The sequence below is a fragment of the Schistocerca nitens genome, chromosome 11 (assembly GCF_023898315.1).
Source record: "Schistocerca nitens isolate TAMUIC-IGC-003100 chromosome 11, iqSchNite1.1, whole genome shotgun sequence".
NCBI lineage: Eukaryota > Metazoa > Arthropoda > Insecta > Orthoptera > Acrididae > Schistocerca > Schistocerca nitens.
In genome coordinates this window covers 165,330,231-165,354,893 of record NC_064624.1, presented here as the reverse complement: position 1 = coordinate 165,354,893, position 24,663 = coordinate 165,330,231, and the positions used below count along the sequence as shown (strand labels likewise).

General features: G+C 40.5%; 1 protein-coding gene across 1 annotated transcript in view; it reads left to right on the top strand.

The window, feature by feature from the left end:
• Positions 1-20,681, top strand: part of LOC126212743 (uncharacterized) — a 238,750-nt gene extending 218,069 nt beyond the window's left edge. The window contains exon 10 of the mRNA XM_049940152.1: positions 20,399-20,681. Coding sequence (XP_049796109.1) covers positions 20,399-20,681 — 283 coding nt within the window. The remainder of the gene's footprint in view (positions 1-20,398) is intronic.
• The last annotated feature ends 3,982 nt before the right edge of the window (positions 20,682-24,663 follow it).

The following is a 24,663-nucleotide window of genomic DNA, read 5'->3' as shown; positions in this document are numbered from 1 at the left end:
ATGTCACAATTGCATCCCTAAAGATACTGCTATGCATAGATATATATTTAAGTATTTACAATGATATAAATGACTACTGTGTTTTTAATATTGTCAATACAAATAGTACTCATCTATTAATTCTTCTCAGTTAAATTATTTCTGCATCACAGAATATATGATTCTATTTATTTTTATGTCTACTGGATGTAAAAAGTATCAGTATGATTAAATGTCTGGTGTATACATAGTCAGTTATTTATATTATATTTATAGAGGATAAAGAAATAGTAACAACTAAAAAGTATGCCAATAAAGCTAGCTCCTAGCAAAAATCAATAACTGCACAAATATGACCACAAGTGGTACCATATGTATATATACAGAAACTGCCATTGGTAGATTCAGTTTTGATCAGAGGCTATCAACCATATCACCCTCACAGAATGTCATACATAGCTCATATATGACATTTTGTGCCCTATAGAGACATAAATTGCACAGGAACAGTCATCCAGTGCAATTATGAAAGCAAAGTTTTCAAATAGTCGAACTATCTTTATAATATGAGAAATTTTGAGGGAAGTAACTATTGTTAGTGAGAAGTGTGACAAAACAGCAATTAATCATGCATCATATTACAAACTGAACAATACTGTTCTTCACAAAACAAAATTTCTGGATTTTATCATGTGTTGTAAATAAAGATGCAACTGGTTAATTAGGCCATAAAAACAAAACAAAATATAGAAGTTTCAAATCTGATAGCGCAAAGATGTAAAGTGTGTAAAGAATGACTACATTGTTTTTGAAATTAATGCTAAATGTGCAAAAGATGTAGCTTGTGTGAGTGTGTGTGTATTTCATCCAGAAGTAACAAATGTTGATAAGACTTATCAAACTTTACTTCTAAACAAAGCGAAGATCAATAAATGATTTCAAACCTAATCCAACTTTGGATGAATGAATCATATGGACTGAATTTACAATAAATTTTAAACAAAGTTTGTAAACTATGACAGTGAGCAGAATGTGAACTGATATTTCACAACTACAGAATTTTATATTGTCTTCCAGAAATCTAATTGATGCAAATGACTAAATACGTATTGTGGTGTTAGATTTAAAATGAAAGGTGAAATTGCAAATTCATGGAAAAGAATAATTATTGCTCTTCTTTGACAAAGGTAGGGTTTAAACCCATTTGTACACTTCTATTATTTGGAAATAAAATCCACGAATAATGAAGTTACAAAAATACTTTCACAAAACTCATTAAATTGCAATCAATACTACTAGAGTGACACGCCAAGAAAGGAAAGATATTACAAAATAAGAAGCGTACCTATATGCTTTTGGTTGAATGTCGTACGTCGAGGACAGGGTACCAATAATCAAATCCTAATATACATTAGCAAAATGCTACAAGAACCATTCACTGGAAAATTTTAAAAGTAGAAAATATTTTTCTTTGGTACATTGATTAACTTGTCTTGTGACATCAAAGAAATATTAGTACAAATGATATAAAGTCTACAAAGTAATTTTATAAGGAATGAGTGACATTCAATTCTCCATTTATCATAATTAGCAAAAATGATTAACTTGACCAATAATCAGACACATTCTGTGTGATAAGTAAAAAAGAGCTAAATTAACTACTATTCACACACATTTGTAAACACTTGAATAATGCACCAATTATATAACAAGGTATATTTCTGAACATAGTTGTAAACTGAAAACTTGGGAATTATTGTCAATGCTCTGCCTTATCTCATGTAACTACTCCACTTCTTCAGACAAAAGTAACGAAAACATTATCCCTTGAAAATCACTACTGAGAACAACTTTATCAAATGACATGACAATACTGTTCAAAGTACTTAATTTTCGTAGAATATTGCCAAAATCTTTGTCATAGAGTTTGACCCCTCCACAACCACAAATTATTATTAATTTTTTAAACAGCTCTGTCAGACTCAGACTTCACAGGTAAATTCATATACTGATTATTCAAAATAGCTGTATCTGAATGTATAGTAGGGGAGACCAGTGACAAAAATAACAGGGAATGAAAGTAACATTTCCACTTCATCTTTGCATGTAGCTCCGAAAATCACATGATTCGAACAATGCATATCCTTGAAGATTCTGCACTGCCTATCAGTCGCTGGCTGTTATTGTAAAGGAACTGTTTAGTGTGACGCAATAAAACGTGTTTTCAGTACTTTCTCACAAGTTTTCTCAAACCTCTTAGTTTTGTGATAAGGGCAATGGAACACTGTAAGCGTAAGTCTACTATAATAATTTAACTATGTTATGCTCATTTTTATGCAACAGTTACTATCAATGTTTTTATTATTTGTATAGGTCCTACCAAAAATACGAATTTAACATAAAGGTGTGGCTGGGAACGAAAGTAACGTCGCTGCTGGGGAAAAGTGTAACACTGTTACTTTCATCCCTGTCACTGAGAAAACAGTATTAGAGACTCAGATCCCCTGTTTTCTCTCATTAGCGTCAGTAAATTAGGCATAATACTGTTAGGAGACATTGCTGCAACGTTTTACTCAACAAATACGTTATTTAATTAGTTATTTCATTACAGGAAAGAACACTAGGTAGGAAAACTACAAGAGCACTAACTGCTACACCTGTGTATCAAATTTCGCCAGATGATGTTAAAAATTATAGCATAATTGTTACAGCAGCAGCGAAAAACAATATGTGCCATGCGACTTTGCATCGTTACATTAAAAAGAAAGAGAAGTGTGTGAGTGATGGCAGCACATTGATACCTCACGTCATATACAGAAACATAAAAAAAGTGTTCTCTGTCGAAGAAGAAAAAATAATAGCTGAATATGCGATTATTGCACCGGCGATATTTTGTATACTTTGTCCTAAGGATATCCATAAATTAGCTTACGAATTGGCAACAAGAATAACATACAAATTCCATCGACTTGGCTAGATAACCAAACTGCAGTTCCTGACTGGTTTTCAGCATTTATGAAGACGAATCCACAGTTGTCTTTTCCGTCGCCTCAAGTGACTAGTCTTGCTTGAGCTACGAGTTTTAATCGAACAACTTGGATAATGTGATGGAGAGATACGAGTTCGAGCCCATGGACATCTGGAATATGGATGAGACAGGTATCACAACTGTCCAGAAGCCAAACAGGAGTGTCGCTAAACGTTGAATAAAGCAGATAGGAGCCATCACTTTGGCTGAAAGGAGCACCCTTGTCACACAAAGTTGCTATTGCTACCACTGCTCAGCGAAGCAGAGCTACCCCTCTTTTTGTACTCCCTCGCTTAAGGTATCATGACCATTTGGTTTAAGATGGTCCTATTGGTTGCACTGGAGCAGGAAATGCAAGTGGTTGGATGCACAATGAAGAATTCTTGCTGTTCCTGCACCACTTTGCAAAATTTGCTAACCCAGCTCCTGAGCTCAAATGTTTGCTGTTTCTTGACAATTACGAATCTCATGTATCCATAGAAGCCTAAAATTTTGCTAAAGCAAAGGGATAGTTATGTTGCTATCTCCAACACACTATACGCTCAGCTTGCAGCCTCTAGACCGTTCAGTTTATCATCAATTAAAAGGTAAATGCTTTTGCCAGGAGCTGGATCAAAAATCATTCAGGAAAGACCATGTCAATTTTCTACATCCCTTCAATTGTAAGGGAAGCATGTCCACTTGCTGTAACTGGCAAAAACATTGCAGCAGGCTTTCATTGCACAGGCATAGTACCATTGAATCAGTACCAGCAAACGATGTCCTTGGCATGGCCATTAGCGATTTTCAGCGGACCATCTGAAGCTGTGAGCATATCTAATACTGATCCAGCATGAAGACTCGAGGAAACACTTCCAGGTGTCACAGCCTGCGACGTGGAGCCTAGTGGTATACAGTTATCTCCTTGAGTTCGCCTAACCTTTTCACCTGATGCTATTCTTCAGTTCCCAAAAGCAGGTCTGAGGCAATACACAAGAAAAGGGAGTACAGGAGGAAGTCTACAATTTTGATTGATACTCCAGAGAAATTGGTTTTAGAAGAAGAACTAAGAGCCCATTCACAGACGAAGAAAGCGAAGAAGCTAAATTTAAAAAGCAGCAGACCAAGATCGCGACAGCAGAATAAACCCAAGGAAACATCATCGGAAGATGAAGATAGCTACTGCCGTGTTTGTCGCGAATCTTACTGCCACAGTCGTCCAAAGAGAAGAGCATTCGGTGTTGGGTATGTTAGGGTTGGTTTCATGTTGCTTGTACCAAAGCAGAGGATATGTATGTGTATCAGAACTGCGAATCTGAACAGAACTTAAGATATGCATTAATCTTCTATTTAACTGACTCATGAACATTTAATCATAATGCCTGGATTTATTCAGTATTATTAACACTTACTTTAGTTAATTTGAAAGTTGCAAATATAACTGAAGTTTTATATTTTTCCGCCATTTATTGGTGTTTTTTTAATGTTTTGTAATGGCAATTTACTTTAAGCTACTCTATAAATCATTTATTTGACAAAATGAAGTTTTACATACTATGTTACTTTTATAGCTTACTAGTGCTACTAATGTCCCCAGTAACAGGGACAAAAGTAACACATACATTGATGCCTTAAAATTAATTTCACAAAACAAATTGTACGTGATTTTGGGGAAACTAAATGCAGTCGTGTTAGGAAAGCCTCTCAGAACATGTACAGTAGCCCATTTTGCTTCATACATTTACAGACAGTGAATAAAAAATGCAATATGCAAAATATAACTTTTGTCCCCTGTCTCCCCTTTACAAATTCATAAAATTGTGTCACATATGGACACTTCAGTAAAAGATGTCAGGATGATCATCAACAAAATACTGCAAATTACAAGGAACACATTAAATAATTTACTATTATAATTCATTTTAGATTACAACAGATGTGTTAAAAGTGGCAGAGGCAATTCACACTGCTAGAAAGAGAAAAAGTTTACAGAAAAGGTAAGCTATATACAGCTGCCTGAGGAGTTGCTCTGTGGTAAGAAAAAAGAGCGAAAATTAGAAGGTAATAAACTGTCTCGGCTAGAAAATAGGCGAATACTTAAAATTGGTTCCACAGTAGTTTCAAAAGTTTGCTTCTACATTATTTTATCCAACAGCCAAGTTTCACAAAGTTTTGCCTTGTTCATTTAAATTACAACAGTACACCTTCCTAATATTATTCCAATTGCAACATCATCCATTTTATTTTATCCATTTTCTAGTTTTGCACTGAATTTTACATTGTTTTTATCTCTAATATGACAGGCAGTTTTGGCAAAATCGTAAACAGATATAAGTAGTCCGCTTCAACATTTTATTCTACACTTCAGGCATATAGCAATCGTAACTTCCTAATCCCATTCACATACCATTATTTCAAATCTTTTAAATGATATTCACTTACTGCAACACCACCAGACTCACAAGTAACATATTGCCAAATTGTCTTAGCATTGACAGACAAAATATTACAAGTGATAGCACAAAATCAACTTATACTCTGCCCAAAACATACACTAAGTTGACACAATGAACACCACCATTGTCATCATCTCCATCAAAATGACGATTACAAATCATTACTTCAAATGTCGCCACCATATAAACATATACCACATAATATACCCACATAACTTCACAAAACTCTAAGACCCTCAAGATAATTCCAAACTTACAAAGTTATTCTGGTCATAGCTTCCATACAACATTTATGGCGACATAGCATTTACACCAAACAACCAAATCAACTCTTCTTCAAGATTCTCACATAAGCAGCAATATAACATATAATTTTACAATTTTTCTTTGAAGATGTGGTGAAAAGTAAGTACATTTCACAAATTAACACTTATCTCTAATTGCCAAGAGGATAAGAAACAGAGTTAACACAATTTGCAAAACTGTAGCTCAAAGAGATCCATAATCAGGTTTCCTCATTAATCTGTCAGATGTTACTTCAGTATCCAGGTTTATAGCTGACTGCACCCACAATATTATGCTAAGACAGCAATAAGTGTGAAATCCTATCTTTCAGCAAACAGTTCAACAGAAAATCAATTTCAAGACAAATGGACAATAGTTCCCTAACCAAGGTTATTAAGTGTACACGTTTTCATCTATTTACTCAAACAGTTTCAAAAACATGTATGGTGCTATCTACCTGCAAGTTATTCACAACATATACAAAATCATTCTGAAAATGCAAAATTTCCCCAAATCCACTTGCATTTCTTTAAAATAGTATGATTCTAATATTTCATTAACCTTTTTTTGAATATGGTAATCATTTCGTCTTATGCATCTGTGACTTCAGAAAAAAACAAAATATAGAGAGACATAAAAATTATTATTTATTACTTTATACAGCAGCATTTTCAGACATATATAATAAGAACACTCCTTTTCCAAAAATATCAGTTTATTTCTCTTTATGCAAACATGACATGTAAATCATTTTTTCCCTGTGCTCTAAGATTACATTATAATTTTAACTATTCTTAATCTCTAGTAAACACGATTCCTAGCTAAGAGAGAGTGAAGTAAGAGACTACATTTAAAGCTCAACAGAAGATTAGGAGAAAAGGTGCAGCAGGGAAGGGTGAAAACTTCAGAAGCAATGCTGCTTTGTCTGGGGCCATACATTTACCACACTCATGTCATGATCACAGTTTCATGACTCGGTGGGAACATAATCATTAATATTCACACATAACATCACTTGCCACTACAGCTTCTGCTTTAATCTCTGTTAGGACTACAATAGTGAAAGCGAGTTTTAACACTTCCAACTCAAAATCTTTGTATAAACTTTAACTTTCTTTTGACTCTACCCTTTGTAAACTTGCATGTGAATGTAACATAGTCTCTCATAAATTTCCCTGTGACATAGTTTTCAGCATTTTCAAACTACTGTCACAGTAAATACTGTGGAAAGCGCTATAATAAGCCAAAACTTCGTTAACATGAGAGTGAGTCAACACAAAAATATTTTCGTCTTTTTTTCTACAGATATTTTTAAAAAATATAACGCTGCAAGTTCCTAACATTTGTTTCGGACAATCTTCTTTGTTAAATTCTGCAAATTCCATGCAATATTTTGTTATTTTGGACAAGAAGTTGAAATTGATGAAAATGTGTTTCAGGCGTCATACTACAACTCAAAATTTCGTCTTATTCTACAGAAATACTATTGATTACTTCAACTGAATTTTCTCCTCCAAAAATAAAACAGTCGTCACTGCCATTGCTATTAGTGTTCCTCTCTTGCATTATTGAATCCGATTTTTGACCCTCTCATTCAAATTTAACATTTTCTCACAATAAATTTCAATTTAACTTTCTATTTTTCTGAGTCTTTGATTGATTTCCTTCCTATACGCTCACAATTTATCACTATTTTCTGCTAACTTCACCTGCAGTTGTCCATTGATTTCTAGTAAGCGAGGTGGCGCACCTCTTAGCACACCGGACACATCTTTGGGAGGAAGTCAGTTCGGATCTGTATGGATCCACCAAAATTTAAGTTTTCCTTGATTTCCCTAAATCGCTGCAGGCAGATACTGGGATGGTTTCTTTGAAAGGGCATGGCCAATTTCCCTCCTCATCCTTGAAAAATTTTGAATGTGTGCTATATTACTAACAACCTCCTTCCATCCTTCATTGCTTTCTTTAAGTTTTGCATCTGATTTTTGAACTATTTGAATTTTGTTTTCTTAAAGTTTTGAATGTAATTGTTCACCAGCATCGTGCATTAATCTTACTTCCATCTTTTCCAACTGAACTATTAACTATTTCGTTATTTCCTTTAAACCTTGAGTTTTTACCTCGATTTTGCACATCTGTCGCCATCCCACTGTTACTGAGAGTATCTTTCCACCACAGATTTCGTCATTAGCGTTTGCTTGTATTTCCCATTGATAAAATAACGACAAATATAGTATTTGATAACACTGAACTATTTAAGAAGTATTTTTAATTGGTAATTCATTTCCTGTCCTAAAGACCTATTAAAAATATATCACAGTGTACCATTCACTAAAACACTACGTTATTAATTACGTAACACAACATTGACTTTGAGTGCAGGATCACAAACTCGTCCACGTGCTAGAGTTATCAGAAAACAAATGAAAACCAAGTAAAATCTTAACACAAAATTGTCTTTGACCCTCCTGTACCATTTCCCAGGAGTACAACATTCAAAGTTGCTCAAAGTGGTGACACTGGAGACCGATACACTGATGCATTCGTTGACTGAAAGAATTATTTAGTGCTCCCAGTGTTGCCTGCTGAAGAGAATTACAAGCTAGCACCATACGTTCCTACATGTCCTCTGGAGTTGTTGGAATATCGCGATAGACAAAGTCTTTATGCATCCCCAAAGAGAAAATTCCAGAGGGTTTAAATCAGGAGGCCTAACAGGTCAAGTAACTGTTCCTCGTCGACCAATCCATGTGGCAGGTTACCTTCGGTACAGAGCACAACGTGCATGCAAGACATTATGTGCTGGACCTTCATTGTGTTGATGCCACATAAGCATTCTGGTTTTGAGCAGCACTTCATCCAGAAGAGGATGAAGAATTCGTCTGAGGAAGTTGGCATACGCTGTGCCATTTAGACTACCATTGATGAAATAAGGGTCAATAATTGTTGTACCAAGCGTCCCACACCAGACTTAAGCACTCCATTGTCAATAATGTTCCACCTGTCTAAGCCATCGTGGGTTGTCACTGGACCAATAATGCATGTTCCTCGTATTTACCTATCCTTTGTTTGAGCAGGAACAATCATTGGTAAATAGAACATTGGAGAAGAAGTTCGGGTTGGCGAGGATTTTCTGTTGTGCCCACTGACAGAACTGTACACGATTCTGGAAATATATATATGGAGATGCATTAAGCATTCACCCATCAGTTGATGTCCAGATGCAATGTCATATAGTCTGACTTTAAAACATATATCGACTGTATTACGCGGGAATTGCTCGCACTGATTCATTTAGGCAATTGGGAGTGGAATACTGTGCTGATTGGTCTTGGAGACTTACAACAACGTTCCGAATATCACGGAGGCTAACAATTAATTTTATTTGGAAATTGTGGAATAGAACCTGGTGCATACGATATTGACGGTGAAACGAAGTTTTAAAATAGTCTAGCAAAGGGATTGCGCTACATGCAAATATCAATACACTCAAATCTGAAATAAAGACAATGAGAGTAACGATTCACATTAACCAGAAAGGATCAATAGGATGGCAGCCAGGTTTCACAAAAAAACAGGTTTCGAAGAAGGATCCTAATAAATTCTACAGACCAGACCAGTTGGTCGATATACTATCTATCAGTACAATCCATTTGAGTGTAACACCCCATCAAACCCTTATCCTCATCAGTGGGAACACAGTATAATGTCGTTGAGACCTCTACCAACGCTATTTACCTACTAATAACAGTTCAAGCTTTTGACTATCTGGAGCTGAGTATTGTGGACCAGCATAATCGACTTGTCGACTTTCATGCCGATGAAATTATTGTACGACTGCATTTAAAGCAGAACTGCAGTGACATTGTAGCTGCAGAGACCCTGAAGCGGTGGTGGCCTTCAACAAGCCAGGGCCTATTGACGGCAAAAGCGATGACCTTTAAGTTGCTGGACTGGAAGGTTCAATCAGTCAGAGATCACAGTATCCCCATATTGACAACGAAGACAGGATGGGCATAAGGTATGAAACCAAAGTGCTCAACGCACACTGTGGCTCTTCACAACAGTACAGCAAAGTGATAATACAAGCAGACTACGAGTTTCTTAAATCAGTGAGTCTGAAGCCATGCAATGACATCGTTCAGTATAACTAGCCCGATGGAATATGATGAGTGTATTGTACGCTATGATTACTTCGAAATCTTATGCATCAACCACGTTTTAACAAGAGCAATGAAATCAGGACTGTCATCCAACACCAAGACGCTTTAACCCTCACATGCAAGAGTTTCATATATCTTGATGGATCATTACGAAAAGGGATGGTATTGCTACAGTGGCATCGAACCTTATGCATAATGCTTCAGCAATCCTGTTTCCTGGGATACGATATGGACTTTATAGGGTCGAGTTTGATTGTAGACGCAATGTAGGTGTAACAACTCTTAAAACGTATGTATCTGCTTCTCCTTCCGATATGAAAGATTTAGAAAATGCTGGATAGCTCATTGATGAACCAATGGATAGAACAAGAGTACAAGAAATTTACTGCATGTATACCTTTAAAACTGCTTATGAGATACTTTGAAGACATGTGGTATGGAGTGCAACACATAACAACTAATTCATTCATGGAGCTCAAGAGGAGAACGAGATCACAATATGGAAAATGCCACACATCATTGTATCAGATAAGCAGCGTTTGAAGCTTTTACAAGTTCTGAATGGTGGTGTATTTCTACCATTATCTTTCTGTTCATGGGAGGTTTTGAGTGTGCGATGCTACCGACTGCAAGCTGACATCATGGTCTATTAAAACTTCCGCTCATCTGGAGATGCTCACGTTCATCATATTTGCGTTTCAGATCGTTAAAAGAGGAAATATAGCAAATGATTCACCAAATATGATAACTGCAAGTTAACTAATGCCAGAGACTTCCTGAACTCCAAATTCTACCTGTATGATAATTTACACCTGAAGTGGGATGAAGATGTATACAGTCTAGCATATGACATGTATTTGAGGTTCTGTGTTTCATAATATGAAGTGGAAGTATGTCTATTCATTAGTTGTAAATTCAAGAAGCTGGTGCCAATCATTGTAATAGACTGCTCAAAACAGAAAGAGATAAATAAATCTAGATCTCTAGATGTACGATTTGAATTTGAATCTTTGGCAAATTTCCCAGAACACACTGTAGTGTATGCTTTTGTTATACAGGACGTTGTGGTCAACTACTGCCCTCTCACCTGCGTTGTGCAACAAGGTGTACAAATGAACATGTGCTGCCCCATACCCAGAGCATTCCACAATGGTATTTCATCATTGCAGATGCTCAGGGTTTCTATGACAATGAGCATAGACAGTACATATTTATAGATGTTTCATTCATAGCATACACAGAAGATGCAGCTATAATAGAGACATTCTCAGCAAACATTGTATCACCAAGATTTTTCAAAGATGTTAAGTGTGCTAAAACATAAAGGAGTGCAAGTGATTAACACATTTCAACTATGGAATTCGCTGGGATGATCATGGAATATCATATAAAGACATTGTGACGTCGCTCCGATTATTCAACCACACAGATACCATCAACTATGTGAAGAGGAAGGAGAAGATCACATTGATACTTCGAATATTCAAGTTTGCTGCTATTCAAGACCTGGAAGTCTACGGGTGTCCTGATTTCCATCGACTCAAAACAGAAGAAAATGTGTGAAAAATAGTGCTGTGTCTGCTTATGGAAATGTAAAATATCTGTTGAGTTGGGTGAAAAATTTTCATCTCAAAGTCTGCATATGATTTCTCTTCACCCTGTGCCACTTTGATAGTATACAGCTTTACTCAGATACTATGTCTATAATTTTGTTCACGCACAGGAGATATAATTTTAGACATGTTTGCTGTATGTATGTGGAAGCAGGCACAATCATGTGCCACCTGCTCCCATAACCCAATATGCGCAGCACGACAGGCATATCCCATGCAACCATTCTATACATTTTGTTATCTTACATGTTAAACTTCACCTTCATCTTCAGAACTAATATAATTTGTGTCCTGTGAGTCCTTTATATACACAACGAAATAGGGCATAGGTTTTTTTGTAAATAACAACGAAGATATACAGTAACGAATTTTTCATTTATTCATTTCACACACAAACAATTTGAGTTTTGAGAGACAGTTTAGTTATTGAGATACAGTTCAGTTCTTGAGGTATAGGTCATTTCTTAAGGTACAGTTCAGTTCTTGAGACACAATGTGGCTCTGATATTTCAGTGCAGAGATACTTTTAACTTATATGCTAGTACGAACAACTAGGCAAAAATCCCTCCCAGCAGCAACACTGGTTGAGAATATTTCTACAATTTTCCAGTAGCAATGGATGTGAATATTTACAATTTTCCAGATACATAAATCTATCGTAAAAACTAACACAGAGGTACTTTTTTACTGCAACTAAATTCCACAGTCCCATAGCAGATGTTTTACAATAATTGTGATGGACTGTGAGCTATATATACTTAACAACTATCCATTCTTGGACAGCTGTCGGCAGGTGAAACTTAAAAGCTATTCTATTTGCGTCACGCACTACACATACAGTGTATATAAATAAATATTCAAGTGGCACCTTCGAATGTGTGATATGCATACATTTCTGACTACAGACCTAAGAACTCCACAATTGGCAATACATTCACCTCATATTTCATAAGGCCAATAATCCCCTTTTTCTGTGGAACAATACCATAAGGATTGTGGGCTGTGCATGAGGATATGCCAAATTCATTACCATGGTACCTCATTACCTCATAAGGATCACAGTTCTTCATTCAGTAGATGAAGCTACCTGTATCCATATAAAGTAACTTTGGATCTGCGAAGTACGTTTTCCCTGATTGTGGGCTGTGCATGAGGATATGCCAAATTCATTACCATGGTACCTAATTACCTCATAAGGATCACAGTTCTTCATTCAATAGATGAAGCTACCTGTATCCATATAAAGTAACTTTGGATCTGCGAAGTATGTTTTCCCTGACTCATAATGAAAGTGGAATATGAGGAATATAGATAAGTCCAGTATGCACATCTGTTCATAAATAAGCTTCATAAGCTCCACTGCAGTCTTCCCCATCTCCACAGTAAAAAATCTCTCCTTGAATATGGCGACCCACTTAAAATTCGGTTCGGCCATGCATTCTCTTATGGCATAACGCCCATCCGATTCAGTTGTAATCAAAATTTCACGACGATCTCTCAATTTCTCCATTGTTTTGCCAAAAATTGAATTATTCATTCATTTATAAAAATCCTTCTTAAGGGCACACATCATGGAAGCTCTATGTCTTGTATTCAAATGAATATACTCTTTCAGCCAAGTAGAATGCTTGAAGGAGGTAGCCTGAGTGATTCTAACCAGCTCCATCCCCAAGCTTAGGCACTGCTGCAATTATAATAGTAAATAATATATTTCCCCTCATTTCCCAGTGTTGTCATCAGTTTTGGGGTGGAGCATCCTCGCAGAATTAGCTGCTCCAGACACAGTGGCAAACAAGATTGTGCATCATGCAAACTAATAGGGTATGTGAGTTCTGCCTCCATCCCATATCCTACATCAGCATCAGCCGCCATACTGCCCTTGACTTTTCCAACAAATCCCGTGCATTTTCTGGGCACCTATCGCAACTCGTCAGTTGGCAGTGATCGCTGCATGGCATACCCATATGTTATTTACATTCAAGTACATGATGCAATTCGAATCAAGGGATGCAATGAACCTGTCACCCATCTGTGAGGTATTTGCCTTGGCGCGCGTATGGACACATTAGCAAACTCCCCCAAGAATCTCTCACTCCAAGAAAAGAAGCATGTTGGAATCAGTCAATAATTTGATGCTGCACTTCCTTTTTTGAAGCATTGTGTCCCAATACAACCCAGGTGCCACGTAATAAAGGGTGGGATACAGAGAATATGTGGTCATCTGTAGACTCTGGAATTTCTGGAAAACATCCGCAAGCAAGCTGACGTCTGTGTCCAGGTAAATGTGTGTATACTGTCCTAAGGTGGAGTTGCTGAATTCAAATCAGATATTCATGGTATGCTCATAATCTGCATCCATTATGGCACCGCCGTTTACGTTGCTGGAAAATGCAGTTACGTCATGTAACCTGGTTTCGTTGTGTTTTGCCATGATATCCAGATACTTGTGTGGGAAACCCCCTTCCTAGCCACAAGTTGAAACTTCTCCTCATAGGGAAAAGCAGCTCGAGTGATGTGCAGTTTTAACGAGTTTCTGCAGTGGTCCCTGTGTAATATCTCTTTATATTCGATGAATTATTCTGATACAATTCTACCCTTGAATGACATTTACAAATTTTCTATCTTCATACTCGCAGAATCCATGCGCAAAATAGTTTCATACAATAGCTATGCCATGAGCGCATAATTATTCTTTGTAGTACTCTCTGTGGTGGTTGTTAGAAAAAAAAAAAGAAGGAAGCTTCCGAGATTGTCTTCGTGCCGATTAGCCTGAGCTTGGTTTGGAAGAACTGTAATCTGATTATTGAGATTTATAACAGAAGATAACTGATGTGAACTGTACGATTAAAAACGAAATATATACACTCCTGGAAATGGAAAAAAGAACACATTGACACCGGTGTGTCAGACCCACCATACTTGCTCCGGACACTGCGAGAGGGCTGTACAAGCAATGATCACACGCACGGCACAACGGACACACCAGGAACCGCGGTGTTGGCCGTCGAATGGCGCTAGCTGCGCAGCATTTGTGCACCGCCGCCGTCAGTGTCAGCCAGTTTGCCGTGGCATACGGAGCTCCATCGCAGTCTAACACTGGTAGCATGCCGCGACAGCGTGGACGTGAACCGTATGTGCAGTTGACGGACTTTGAGCGAGGGCGTATAGTGGGCAAGCGGGAGGCCGGGTGGACGTACCGCCGAATTGCTCAACACGTGGGGCGTGAGGTCTCCACAGTACATCGATGTTGTCGCCAGTGGTCGGCGGAAGGTGCATGTGCCCGTCGACCTGGGACCGGACCGCAGCGACGCACGGATGCACACCAAGACCGTAGGATCCTACGCAGTGCCGTAGCGGACCACACCGCCACTTCCCAGCAAATTAGGGACACTGTTGCTCCTGGGGTATCGGCGAGGACCATTCGCAACCGTCTCCATGAAGCTGGGCTACGGTCCCGCACACCGTTAGGCCGTCTTCCGCTCACGCCCCAGCATCGTGCAGCCCGCCTCCAGTGGTGTCGCGACAGGCGTGAATGGAGGGACGAATGGAGACGTGTCGTCTTCAGCGATGAGAGTCGCTTCTGACTCGGTGCCAATGATGGTCGTATGCGTGTTTGGCGCCGTGCAGGTGAGCGCCACAATCAGGACTGCATACGACCGAGGCACACAGGGCCAACACCCGGCATCATGGTGTAGGGAGCGATCTCCTACACTGGCCGTACACCACTGGTGATCGTCGAGGGGACACTGAATAGTGCACGGTACATCCAAACCGTCATCAAACCCATCGTTCTACCATTCCTAGACCGGCAAGGGAACTTGCTGTTCCAACAGGACAATGCACGTCCGCATGTATCCCGTGCCACCCAACGTGCTCTAGAAGGTGTAAGTCAACTACCCTGGCCAGCAAGATCTCCGGATCTGTCCCCCATTGAGCATGTTTGGGACTGGATGAAGCGTCGTCTCACGCGGTCTGCACGTCCAGCACGAACGCTGGTCCAACTGAGGCGCCAGGTGGAAATGGCATGGCAAGCCGTTCCACAGGACTACATCCAGCATCTCTACGATCGTCTCCATGGGAGAATAGCAGCCTGCATTGCTGCGAAAGGTGCATATACACTGTACTAGTGCCGACATTGTGCATGCTCTGTTGCCTGTGTCTATGTGCCTGTGGTTCTGTCAGTGTGATCATGTGATGTATCTGACCCCAGGAATGTGTCAATAAAGTTTCCCCTTCCTGGGACAATGAATTCACGGTGTTCTTATTTCAATTTCCAGGAGTGTATATAGATTGCTCCTTCATATAAAGGTGTGTATTTGACAATTGAGAATTAATGATATTTATCGATATATTGCGTAGTTGTTAATCAGAAGGGACTTCCGAAAGACTGGATACGAACCTGCATTTAATAATCCGAGAGCTCCATTACTTCTTCGGAAGGTTAAACTTCATCAAAGCCAAATATCCGCTTGATGTGAGGCTTCCCGACTGATTATACAACGCTCCCAAAATTACAAGGCATTTTATTTGTACACATTAGCAGACTGCCGCAAAGCACGAGCCTGCAGAGAAGAAGAATCATCGCCTGATTTCATTCTAACAAGTAAAATTTCAGAATCATTTTGAGTGACTGAGCTATGACTGTGTTTCCTATCGTGAATGATTGATTGCTCGAACGAATTGAGAGCTACAGAATTACGTAGATAGGAGGAAAAATTACACCTGCAAGGAAGCAGAGTGTGAGTCTTGGCATCATTCGTTTGGAGAATTAAATATATTTCTCGACACTCTCAGGCAGGACACCGAACTGATTTTCCTCCCAGCCAAAATCAGCCAAGTACTCAACAAGAAAGTGAGTGCATACCCGCTTAAATTATGGTATCTGCCTTGGTCATTGGTACTTCAAATTTCACTTGTGAGCTCCTCCAGGGAACTTCCCTGTAAGATGACAGTGGTCCCTGTGAGGAGTCTCATGTTTTCCTACCTAATGGCAGCCCACAAACGTGACAGTCAACCATGTTATTGTACAAATCTTCACTCTCCTGAGTTCTGGTCATGGGAACATTGTCACAGTAAAGCTTAACAAACCTCTATGAAAGCTTTTCAAGTACAGTGAGAGGCCAACTGCAGGATCGTCCATGACATACGATTTCTAGTGGTTTACAGTTGAAACATGGGACGATACCATATGGAACACAGTACATATGAGATACGTTTTTCTGAAAAGGCAGCATTTGTGGCTGGAGGGCCACTTGCACAGCGTGTCACGTGAGCAAGGAGGCATTCAAAGTTGGCATATACCAGAAACAGACATCACTCCTGATGGTGGGCATTCCGAAACTTTATGAAACTTTTCCTCAGTAAGCACAATAACGCCTAAAGGGTCCTTGGAAGGGCAATCTACTAGATACTTGCTAAATATTCGCTTCTCGAAAAGGCATTGAAGCACCTTATGCAATATGTTCTGTACCCTTATTTTCTTTACCCTTATTTTTACTCATACAGAGACTAAAAAATGGGACATGTCTTTGATCCAAACATAATGATAATTCCCTTTCTCCTTATTTTTCTCATCATATATTAAGACCATGTTTACATGCATCCTAAAAATGGTTCAAATGGCTCTAAGCACTATGGGACTTAACATCTGAGGTCATCAGTCTGCTAGACTACTTAAACCTAACTAAGGACATAACACACATCCATGCCTGAGGCAGGATTCGGACCTGTGACCATAGCAGCAGTGCGGTTCCGGACTGAAGGGCCCAGGACCGCTCGGCCACAGCGGTCGGCTCATGCATCCTAGAATCAGTGGCAAATTATGATAAATGGAGGAGGCTGATGACTATACGCTTGTTCTGCTCATCTCCAAGCCATAAACATGAAGCGATTGTCCAGTATTATGAGCCTCAAATTTAGGTATGTTCTGGATCTTAATTTGGAACTCGGTAGCATCAAAATTATGCCCTCCAGGGATAGTATTTTTACGCAAATGGTATCTACCTGTACACTGCAGACCTTTTTTATAATTTCTTTTGCAAGCCAGGATTGACCCATGCAAAACAAGTCTTTTTCATTTTTGACATTAATGCATGCCTTCTTATTCGCTATATCTTTAGATAACTCAGTATAGCTAGACTCTCCATTTACTCGATCACAGACATGTATATGGAAGTCCAGTGGCTGAGTGTTTTAGCTGACCCCATAACTTCCATCCAGAAAATCTGGGCCAGTATAGCTCACCACGTGGTCTCACAAAACCACTCAGTGATTGATATGCTCGGCGTTATCACGGCATTATCCTCCCAAAGATAATGAAGACTTGTGCCTTCATCTCCAGAGGCAACATTGGGGGGTGGGGGGTGGGGGGTGGGGGGGGTGTGACAGTTAGTTCCATTTAATGGCAGGATACTGCAGATCATTAATACCTTTAAGGAACTCCGTTTCCACGACGTGAAGGAACGCTCCGGTACACATTTTGACTCTTCGCCACTCATTTCGTATGAAGTCCAGATGCAGCTGATGTTATTAGTTTCTTTCCCTTCCTTTCCTTTCTCCCACCTCTACCTTCAATTTACGTAACATTACCACTGTAACACAAGCCCAGACAGGATGGACAACATGAGGCCTTGAATTATTTGGTTGAAAGATAATGTCAACAAGGTCTTAAAAACCGTGGACAGACACCGACCTTGATAAATCGGATATATGGGCGGCTGCTCTCCAACTTACCGACTATGGGCTGCGTACAAAATAGCACCCCATACAATGCTGCCAGCTGCTGCCCATGCGTGGGAATGACAAATTCAGCGTGGCCGCCTATGCTCTCCTTGGAGCCTCAACACATGGACACATCTATAGTGATGCTGCAATGAGAATGGCAACTATCCTGAATAGACGATAGTGTGAGATGCCCTGTTTTCGGGTAGGTAAGAAAATCTAAGGATATGGTTGATTAAAAATCAGCTGAAAGTTTCCAAAAATTACAGATTTATGTACGACACAACATATTTTGGTTATATACATCCGTTTATAGCAAAGCTCAGCAGATTAGATTTAATAATTTATGTCAAAGAAGTTTTTCATTTGGGAGTGTGTACTAAAAGGATGAGCAATTTCAAATTCTCTGTCTCTTAATTTCATAAGGAAAATTCGAAATTCCATACCTATAGAAATATCGTTTTATTACAAAAAGTACAAAAAGTAATATTGAGATATTCCAGTTCGATTACAATAATGATACTCTTATAACTACATTTATAGTTTCCACATTTGTACATCTTCCATCCAGGTTTCTCAGTCCAAGTACACAGCTCATGTACCCAACGGAAACATTCTAAACACTTTACCCAATCTTCCCCAGATTTATGGTATGAGACAGAATAATAGAGGCAGTCCTCATGTGCGCTGTCTTTGTCGTCTGTCAAGAGGAGGGAAACAGAATCCTTAGCAAATGATAACTCATATGTCCATTTTATTTCTTCCCCCCCCCCCCTCCCCAACTCATTATAGGCGCCTTTTTTTTAGTTCTGGCTGATCTTTTGGGTGATTTAGTGTTTTCCCTTTTTGAAAATTATCCTACTTCTTCTAAAATTGCTGTCTAGCATTTTTGCTTGTCTTGAGCTGACGACTCTTCCTAAAGCACATTTTCTGCCTACCCTAGAGCCCAGTTTCTCTTCCGAGTTTCCTGACCTTACGTTATCTAAAAGTGTAGATCTTGCCACCCGTAACACTGGACGTTTTTAAGAAACCCAATGCATTGCCTTCCTCATACCTACATTTGTCCAGCCATCTCCTGAAAAGAAATAAAAAGCGAAATCTAGAAAGAGGCACATTTGTCAGATGGTCTAAATGGGCACCCTAACAGTATTCGAAATTAGGCACCTTTACCTCTTGACAAACATGGTTGAATTACCGAAACATGTAATGAATTACTGCATTCGAATGCCACTCACAGGTTTCAATAATATATCACCAACAAATAAGACTAAAAAATCGAAGTTCTTACCGTGTGATTGAGTTGCTTGGATTGAAAAACTAAACTAAACTCTACCCGAATACGCCATGAAGGCCCAACGGTACCGACCGGCCGCCTTGTCATCCTGAGCCCACAGGCGTCACTGGATCCGGATATGGAGGGGCATGTGGTCAGCACACCGCTCTCCTGGCCGTATGTCAGGTTACAAGACCGGAGCCGCTACTTCTCGATCAAGTAGCTCCTTTAGTTTGCCTCAACAGGGCTGAGTCTGCCCCGCTTGCCAACAGCACTTGGCAGATCGGATGGTCGCCCATTCAAGTGCCAGCCCAACCTGACAGCACTTAATTTCAATGATCTGATGGGAACCGGTGTTACCACTGCGGCAAGGCCGTTGGCTGTTGCTTACACTGTGTCTACAAAATATTACATTCAAATGTAAGATATTAAGAAAAAATCAGCTATAAGCACAGAACGTGGCTGATATGCTTGGCAGTTAGCAGGATAGTAAAATGGTGGCAGTGCATGGATTTCATGTAGTTTCCGCTTTGAGAGCACTGTCCAAAGAGAAAATAGCCACCCACCTGCTATTGGGCCACCGTCAGAAAACAGGGCACCCTACCCTATGGTGTCAACCCAGTGTACAGCTTCGTCGTTGGACGCACCAGCGTCATCGCACCTGTCTTTGCGTCCACGTCTAGGTGAGTCGCCACCGTGGTCACAGTGGTGATAGCCAGCTGAAGTGCCGATCTACTGCTCGTGGAAGCATGGAGTGCAATTCATGCCATGTTGATGTTTGTCCATTGCCCCTCTCGTGTTGTTGCAGTTTCAATGGATGGTGTTGTTGATGTAGAGGCAGGTAATTAAAACCCTGTCTGAGTAGAGTGCAGCCCTCAATATGACCGGAAAGCGCTTTACAGGAAGTCACTGGATGTTGCAACCGTGCAGGATCTCAAGACGCATTGCATCGCAGTGCTGGTTGTGGCGCGCCTGGCACAGAGCAGCTGGAGTCACGGACCGACGCCGCCTGCAGAGGGAGACCAGCAGCCCACAGACGAGGAGGGTCGTGGCGGCGCCCTAGCGGTGGTTCGCAGCATCACCTGGATCTCTGGCTGGGGACTCTGCGGTGGTCTCGCGTGCCTCGTCGCTGCCGACTGCACCAACCCCTGCTCCGTGCATGGTACGTACACCACTGAAGACTGAAACCACTGATTATGCATCTGATCCTCCTCTCGTTACATTCGTTCTGTCTGCTGCCACTTGTCCTGTTTCCTTAGACTAATGTCCCTCACTAAGCATAAGTGACAACACATCGTCCAGCCACTGGGAGACAGCAGGCTATGACGGCGTAAACACCGCATCTAGCTTCGTAAATGTCCTCTATTAACGAGGAAGAGAGTAAGATTGTTCAGGTATAAGACAGCTGAAGCCACACACTAGTGATCAGATCCTGCAGGGCCACCAGGCTTCGGAGATGTTGATTGCTATGTTTCATCCGCTGTTCCAAATACACAACTGGGGGAAAAGTACACCATCGTCAAGGACTGTGTAAGAGTGTTCCTGGAGCCACTCTGCGGAAATTCCAGAAGTGTGGGGTGTTGCATTGTCCTGCTGGAATTTCCGAAATCCATCGGAATCCACAATGGACATGAATGGATGCACGTGATCAGACAGGATGCTTACGTACTTTTCACCTGTGAGAGGCTTATCTAGACGTATCATTGGTCCCATATCACTCCAACTGCACATGCCCCACACCATTACAGAGCCTCCACCAGCTTGAACAGTACCCTGCTGACATGCAGGGTCCATGCATTCATTAGGTTGCCTCCACGCCCACCCATTGAAAGGTGGCTACACTGAGTCACAGCGCCAGAGATTGCGCCGAAGAGTATTTTTCCGTCGCCTCCACTGGCAGTAATTGTTCAGAGAATGTCGAGAGCAGTTGTAGTTCAGAGGTTGCCGTGGGCAGTGCTTGTTGAGAGGATGTCGAGAGCAGTAATAGTTCAGAGGATGTCGTGTGCAGTTATTGTTCTGTTGGGCGAGATAGTAGAGGCTGTTCGGTTGGTGTAATCTATATATGGAAGATGTTGCAATGATCACAGTGTATTTTTCGTCAATATACAGGGTGTCCCAGCTACCTTGTCCACCCAAAATATCTCTGGAACAATAACAGCTATTGGAAAACGACTTTCACCGGTATCAATGTAGGGCTGGGGCCCATGAATGTACATACTTGGAAACATTCTAAAACGAAAGCATATGTGTTTTTAACACACACACTTATGTTTTTTTAAATGGACCTCCTATATTTTTTCTTCAGCAATCCATAGCATGAAAAAGCACATACACAATGGCGTTGATTGCATCGCAATATTCCCATCACATCCCGAGATACTGAGACGCGAAGTTGACGATTGAAACACCCGACATGTGCTGCTAGCGCACGTCCTGAGGCTCAGGCGTGAACCCCATGCTGCCCGTAATATCGATGTGATTGACATGTGTAATCACACTTCCATACTTATCAACAGGTCCGAAACGAATAATACGGTCTGCTGCCATCAACTCTCATAAGCACATAATGGTTTCCCTCTTGCACGTTTTACGTATCTACGTACACAATATGAACCAGTACCGATCAGTGTACACCCGTCAGGTTGTCTTATTTATCCTGCACACCCAAAATAAGGTTTATCTAATGCGTTATATGACCCATTGTGCCTGTCGCGCAAGGCCTGGCTCTACCTAGTCAAGTGTCCAACGTAGTTCCCACTACTGCCACAGTTACCACTTCGCCTTGTTTATGATTTGCGAGACATGCAAACTCCTGTACTCCACCACCCTCCGAGCCTCCCATTTGTTGTTGCTTTGGCGTGCAGTACACCGCTTGCCAGTGTAGTCGTGCATCAGAGTAATCTAGTGACGGCACGGAGGTAGTAAACATTGTGAATAAACGTTGTGTTGTGGAACTTATATTGTACAGTTTAATGTACACACATGAAGATATGGTAGAAATGCTGCTGATCTGTGGAGAATGTACGTTGGCGGGAAATACGTTATGAGATTGCTTGTTTGTTGATAGTACTGTTAGCGGACATTATGATTATTAAGTTATTGTTTGTTGATAGTACTGTTAGCGGACATTATGATTATTAAGTTAATATGTCTGTTTTCTACCCTACTCTGCATACCTGCACTGTATCCTGTTGTAGGTGGACGAAATGCTGTTCAGGCAGAACGACTGTACAGAAGACGATTCCCTGACAAGCCATCGCCTTTGCACTGGATGTTTGGTCGTCTCACATCTCATCTATGTGAAACGGGAAGCTTAAATCCAAGACCTCGACATCGTCCTAGAACACGCACAGATGAACGTGCTGAAGTTGCTGTGCTCGCTACCATAGCTGTGAATCCTCAAATCAGCACTCGTCAAATTGAATGTGAAGTTGGTGTGTCGAAATCAAGTGCACAGCATATTCTTAAACGTCATAAATTTCATCCTTACCATGTTCATTTACACCAGGATCTTCATGGAAATGACTTCTGCAATAGGGTAACATTTTGTCGGTGGGCTCAGCAAAAACTTCTAACTAATCCAAATTTCTTTGCAGATGTTCTCTTTAGCGACGAGGCATCATTCTCCAACAAAGGAATTGTCAATATGAGGAATATGCCTTATTGGTCAGCAGACAATCCAAAATGGCTCTGTCAGGTAGAGCATCGACGTCGGTGGAAAGTTAATGTTTGGTGTGTCATTATTGGGCATACCATTACCGGACCTTTCTTTATAAATGGCATCCAAAATGGTAGATAATACTTCAGATTTATACGACACAATCTTCCTGTTCTCTTGGACACCGTACCTCTTAACCGGAGAATGGTCATGTGGTATCAGCATGACGGATGCCCTGCACATAATGCACACGCCAAATTGAATGTGAAGTTGGTGTGTCGAAATCAAGTGCACTTCTGAACCGTAAGTTCCCTGGTAGGTGGATTGGACGAGGTGGCCCAGTTAGGTGGCCTGCCCAATCTCCGGACCTTACACCGCTGGATTATTTTCTTTGGGGAGCAGTGAAGGATGCTGTTTACCAACATGAACCAACAACACCAGAGGACATGAAGTAACGCATTATTGATGCTTGTACAGCCATCAAAGAGGAAACAGTAGCACGAAGTAGGGCATCCTTCATCCGCAGAGTGACTCTATGTATGCAAGCCAATGGGCATCACTTTGAGCATGAGATGTGATGTTTAGTATGTAGTGTCGCCTGAGAACAAAAAGTCGCGTAACCAAACTATCCATCTTAGAGATTCTCTACGCGGATGATGTATGCATGATGGCTAATTCTTGCGAAACTCTTCAGACTTACATAAATCTGCTAAATGCCTCCTGCAGAAGATTTGGCTTAGCCATTAGCATCACTAAGACGCAATTTCTAAAACAGCCACTTAGAGGTCTTAATGCAGATGACTCCAGTATTGAGATAAATAACAAACCCTTGCAAAATGTGTCAAATTTCAAATACTTGGGAAGCCAAATTAGAAGTGACAACAGCCTGACAACGGAAATCGCAGCGCGTATAGCCAGCGCAGCCTCAGCCTTCGGTAAGCTTAATGACCGAGTATGGAAATCACATGATCTCAAACTACAAACAAAAATTGCAGTCTACAAAGCATTAGTATTATCCACCTTACTCTATGCCTCGGAAACCTGGTGCTGTTACAAAGCTGACATTAAGAAGCTAGATAAATTTCATCTTCGATGTCTGAGATCAATTCTGCGCATCAAATGGGAAGACCGTGTCCCAAACACGGAGATTTTGCGCCGCGTGAAACTGGCTAGTATTGAAGCTTTAATAATGAAACATCAACTGAGATGGAGTTTTCACATACTACGCATGGATGACAGTAGGCTACCTAAAGCGGTGTTCTACTCGCAGCTCTCGTGCGGGAAGAGGAGGAAAGGTGGTCAACACCTGCGATATAAAGACACCATTAAACGCCACCTTGCAGCCTGTGGCATCCCAAGCAACCGTTGGGAGGAGCTAGCATTGCCAGGTGGCATGTTTGCAACGTCCTGCCAAAATAATATGCCATAAATGTTCAGGTAATTTGATTAAGCAATTGCGGATGAGTTCTGAGGGGCTGTATGGGTTTGACAGGTACTGATTCTTGTGCA